Below are 5407 nucleotides of genomic sequence, written 5' to 3' on the forward strand. Positions count from 1 at the left end.
TTTACATGGCAGAGAAAGTCAATAAAAAAAAAAAAAAAAAGTCAACTGGGCCAATGAGCAATGGATAAAGTCATTCAAAGTTTGTGATTCCCAGTAACTGACATTTTGCTGCATACCAATGTATTAGGTGATAAAGCAAATATTTCTATCATTAGAATGATATAAACCAAAAGTTACCTTCAAAGCATAATCTTTGCCACTCCCAAGATCTTGAGCTTCATAAACAAAAGCAAACCCACCTGCAAGAACAGACATGAATGCTAGTTAAAATGTACTATTTCAACCAAGTAAATGAGTGCATGATTATTTTTTATTTCCCTGTTAGCAATAAATATAAACAATAGCTTTACTGTAGTTTGAGACGCTCACTCCAAACTTCCCAGGATCCCCACAGATGGATTAGAGAAGATTAATTCTCTCCAACTGCTTGTTGCATTAGCAGCTCCTCCCTGTACAGCATAAATATAGATGGGTTGGCTACTAGGGCTGTGCGAAGCTTAGAATCAAATTGGCTACCGGAGATTTGGCCTGATTTGGGGACCAAATCCAAATTGAATCAGAAGACCAAGTAGAAGCTCCGAATCGATTCGAAGCATCCAAATCAATTCAGAAAAGATTAGGCCAATTTGGAGACTTGGCCATAGACTAAACAGGCAGCGGTCAGAGGCCTCCAGCTGGTAAATCTGTTAGGGTTGGGGGAGGGACGGATTGGTGGGATGCAGGCAAGGCTCACTCCAGGCAGAGGGGGGCAAGCAGTGGCAGCACATACCTCCTGCTCCCAGTACTGCCATGCCTGCATGCCATGCCCTCCCACTCCCATCACCCCTAGAATGGCTGGCAAGCAGCAGCAGAGCATAGGCCCTGCTCCCAGCCCTGATGCAGGCACAGCAGCACTGGGAGCAGGGGCTATGCCCTGCTGCTGCCCGGAGTGAGAGGTACAGGCAGGCACAGCTGCAGGAGTCACACGAGAAGCCCCCATGGCTGCACTGCCCATCCCCAGCCTCCTGGCACTTGAAATAAAAACACCAAAACCAAAAACGCCCTGTACTCACAGGCTGCAGGAACTGTAATCGGGGCCTCTGGACACTCATGGCAGATCTCTCCCGCACAGCGTAGGGCTGTGGGGAACAGCAGAGATCACCACCCCCTAGCACTTGCACGACAGATGCCCCATGGCACAGGTGCAGCATGGCTCAGCAGGGCACGGTGCACTGCCCCAGAGCTCCTGATTTGATCCCCAGCTCTCTGATCATTCCTCCAGCTCTTCCGGACAAAGAGTAGGGAAGGCACAGCCCCTGGATCTGCACATGGGGTTTCAGCAGAGCTGGCAGCAACACCTTGCTGTCATCCCACATCATCTGGGGGCTCACACCCCCAGGAAGAGCTGGGGAGGGGAGAAGATCGGGGAGCTGGGGAGAAATGTTCTGGGACCTGAACATTCCCCCAGCCCCCCATTCAATTCACCTGGGAGCTGGGGCAGCTCCACGCATCAGCCAGAGCCTGGCAGCGCTCAGTCCCAGCAGCCCCAGCTTCCACACAGCGCACAGCACCCTGCCAAGCTGCGCAGCACCCACACTATGGGGCAGCTGCTGCGCAGGTGCCAAGCTGGGGGGGGCAACCCCTGCTGCCCCCCACTATGTGAGGGGGGCTCTGCCACAAGCACCCAGAGGCCCTGATCACCACCACTGCAGCTGGTGAGTGCGGGGCTTTTAAGAGCTGGGAGGCTGGGGTCAGGCAGGGGAGCCATGGGGGCTTCTCCCATGGCTCACCCAACCTGGGGACAGACTGACAGCTGGAGGAGCCACAGGAGAACCTGCAGCTGCCTGGCTGATCCGAATTACTGAATCAAAACACCAAATCTTCTGAAGCCAATTCCACCGAATCAATTCAAGGCAGTGATCTGAACAGAATCACCGTCCTCCAAAAAAGGCCAAATCTGAATTGAATAACTTCCCTATTCGTACAGGCCTATTGGCTACCATACCAAAATCTGAAAAGCTACAGCATTGGCAGGCTGTCCTTTTCAATAGAGACACAAAGTGAACACTTCCTAGAATTGTAAGTTTCGGGAAGCTGAAATTGACAGAACTAAGATACCCCAAGGAAGTTCACAGAAAAAAAATCACTGTGTTCATTGGAATGTCCATTTTAAAATAGCTTTTAGCAAAAAATAGCTTTAAATAAAAATAGTCTACAAAATGAGACTGCTGTCTTTTGAAAATATTTTGATCAGTGCTGTTGTAGAGTGACCTAATAACCATTTCCTATCTTTCCATCAGAAAGATTCTTTTAGGATACACAATGAGAAGGAATGCCTGGGGGCTGAAATATGAAGCGTTACCAGGACTACAATGAACTCTTGAAACAAGGCATTTATTTACTTTTATAAACAGCCCAACTTAAAAGGCACTGCTGACTGCTCCCCCAGCCCCCAAGCCATTTTGTCACTTACATGTGTATCTTTTATATCTGTAATATAGACCTTAAGCCTAGAATTCAGTACTGCAGACACAATATTCATTACTATTTTCAAGGTTATTGCAACTAATTCCACTCAACTCATGACTAAGTGCTTTTATATTGTGTATTTGCTTCCAAGGAAATGATGATATTTTTAGATATATAGGATAGATGACTGAACATACATTAAGAAAACCCAAGTAAGCATTTTGTTAACATTTAATAAATAAAACTCTTAATGACTTGGCATATTACGAGCTTTTAAAACAAGTTTTCTAGCAGCAGTTCCCATGTTAAAATACTCATTTTTTGAAGTACTGAAACCTTTATAAAAGTTGCACAAGCAATAATAGTTGGTTATCAGGATGCCATGTCATCACTGATAAACACAGAAATTTGAGGTTAAAAGCCAGTTGCAGTTATGAAAGTGCTTCAGAGCTCTGAACAGAAACAGCTTTTAAATTAATAGGAAATGACATAAGTGAGAGTCAGGAGCCTGCCTAGTTTCCTTATTTGTTACCTGACACTTATGTACACATGCACCAATACCAAGTTATCTGTACTCATCTAATCTACTTTGGGAGAATTTGTACAGTGTCTGTGCCTTCCATGGATACCCCAGCAGCCAAAAATATAGATCAGGGGTCAGCAACCCCCGGCATGTGTGCCAAGCATGGCACGCAAGGCCATTTTGCTTGGCACGCCACTGCCAGCCTGGGCTCTAGGCAGCTGCTGCCAGCCATAAAGCCTAGGCTGCTCCCAGCAGGCAGCTGGGAAGCTGCAAGCCCTACTTTAAACTGCCCAAGCTCCGTGGTTGGCAGCAGCTACCCAGACCCTGGGCCAGTTGCAGCCAGAAGGCTGCAAACAGCTGTTCTGGGCTCTAGCATCAGCTCCATACTGGCAGGTGCACGTCCACCTCAGAGCAGACAGTGGGGGAGGGCCCTGAGGCAGCGCAACCCTGGCCTCTCCCCCGCTACTGGCACAGACCTGATGACTGGGCTCCAGAGCCCAGTGCAGCTGTTTGTAGCCAGCTTGGGCTCTGTGCTGGGCTGTGAACAGCTGTGCCAGGCTGCAAACAGCCCCGGCATCAGCTCCATGCTGGCACCAACTGCATGGGCACCTCACAGCAGACAGTGGGAGAGCTGTGTTGCCTCAGGCCCTATCCCCAGCATCTGCTCCAAGGTGCACATGGACCCACCAATATGGAGCTGATGCCAGAGCCAGAAGCAGCTGTTTACAGCCTCCCAGCTGCAGCCAGCCCAGGCTCTGGTAGCTGCTGCTAACCACAGAACCCAGGCTGCTTGCAGCAGGGCTTACAGCTGAGCCTGCCTGACTCTCAGCTGCTCCGAGCCCAGCCCTGGCCCCTGCACCAGGATGAGGCTGGCACTGCCTCTTGCCAGGAGCACCACACTTTTTCCAAACTTAGCTGTGCAGGGTGGGTGGGTGGTTGGGCTGATGGGCAGGCTCTGGGCTGGGACCTCGGCCAGCTGCGCAGCAGCCCAGGGACTGGCTCCCCAGGGAAGCAGAGGGGTCTGGTGGGACCAGGGCATTGTTGGGTCAGACTTTGTCCAGTGGCCCAGGAGTCTGGCTCCGTGTGCCCACGCATCTGGTTCTGTACATTTGTCTGCCTCCGTCTGGTTCTGTATGTCTGTGTGCACACATGTGTCTGATTCCAGATGTGTGTGCATGCATCTTTTCTGGGCGTGTTCTGGTTCTCTGTATGCATGTCTGGGTCTCTCTCTCCTCTCTCTCTTATTTGTCTCTCTTTTTCCCTCTCATTGCAACATACTCAACAAAAAAGCTGTGCGTCAGGAGCGAGGGGCACCAGCATGGGCAGGGCACCAACATCTCAGGGCTGCATAGCACCATAAAAAGGAGCGGAGGGAAACAGCTGCAGCTGGACCCACATCCTGGTGAACAATGGAGCAACTGGACCCACATCCTGGTGAACAAAGGGGCAGGGGGAGCTCTGATTTTCCACAATAAAAAAGCCAAAATGAAACACTTAAAAATATATAAGTATTGAAAATTTATTTTATTATAATGATTGATTGAGGCATTGGTAGGCTTCCAAAGAGCTTTAAAATTGTAGATATACTGGTAAAATAGTGTGTTCAATTGATACCTATATATAGTGGCATTTCATTTCAATGATGGAAAAATGCAGATGTGTTTCTTAATTCAGATATTTGTTTAAAGAATCCAAAAAAAAAAAATTTATTTATTTTTTTTTTTTTAATCGGAGAAAACTAGGATCCCTGCAGATAAGGAACACTGTGAAAGTATTTCATTCTTTCTACCATACAATTTGCTGTGCAAACAATCTAGAACTAGCACTATGCTCCCTCTTATCCTGCTGGCTTTGTTTGCAGTGCCAACAATAGAAATCAAGTGAGATGTGAACTGCTTAAGTCTCCCTCTGCAAGAGATACCTCTAACCCAAGGGTGGACAGTTATTTTGGGCAGAAGGCTGCTTACTGAATTTCGGCAAGCCATTGAGGGCCACATGACAGGCAACCAGGGGCAGATAAATATTCATTTTCTACATTTTTTAGGGGCCCCGTGGGGTGGGTAGAATGGCCTGGCAGACTGCATCTGGCCTGTGGGCTGCATTTTGCAGCCCACAGATAAAAAAATAGTTGGGGGCAGGGAAGCTGAGCCCTTGTGCCCCCTCAGGTAGGAAAGTCTGTTGGGGGAAGGGAGTGGGGATGGGCAGGGACTAACCAGGAGGGAGGGGAGACAAGCCAGGCCCAGGATTGGGGCTGGGGCCTGCTGCACCCATACAGCAGCCCCTTGTCCTGTGCCTGGGGTCATTGCCCAGCACCCCCCTGCACCAACAAGTCTGCTGCCCCCCAGCCTCCACCAGCCCCAGCTGCCTCCCCGCACCAGCCAGGGGGGCCAGAGCAGAGCCAGCCTCAACTGCGCTGCCAAGCCAGAGGGGACAGAA

At 49.5% G+C, this 5407-nt stretch overlaps 1 protein-coding gene across 2 annotated transcripts in view; it reads right to left on the minus strand.

Moving 5' to 3' along the window:
- The window catches only part of GAK (cyclin G associated kinase), a 207220-nt gene that overhangs the window by 155541 nt on the left and 46272 nt on the right, over positions 1 to 5407 (minus strand). For both annotated transcript variants that reach the window (XM_019517146.1, XM_019517145.1), the window contains exon 2: positions 178 to 239. In XM_019517146.1, coding sequence (XP_019372691.1) covers positions 178 to 239 — 62 coding nt within the window. The remainder of the gene's footprint in view (positions 1 to 177; positions 240 to 5407) is intronic.

The sequence above is a fragment of the Gavialis gangeticus genome, unplaced genomic scaffold, assembly GCF_001723915.1.
Source record: "Gavialis gangeticus isolate Ggan-Ray unplaced genomic scaffold, GavGan_comp1, whole genome shotgun sequence".
Lineage (NCBI taxonomy): Eukaryota > Metazoa > Chordata > Crocodylia > Gavialidae > Gavialis > Gavialis gangeticus.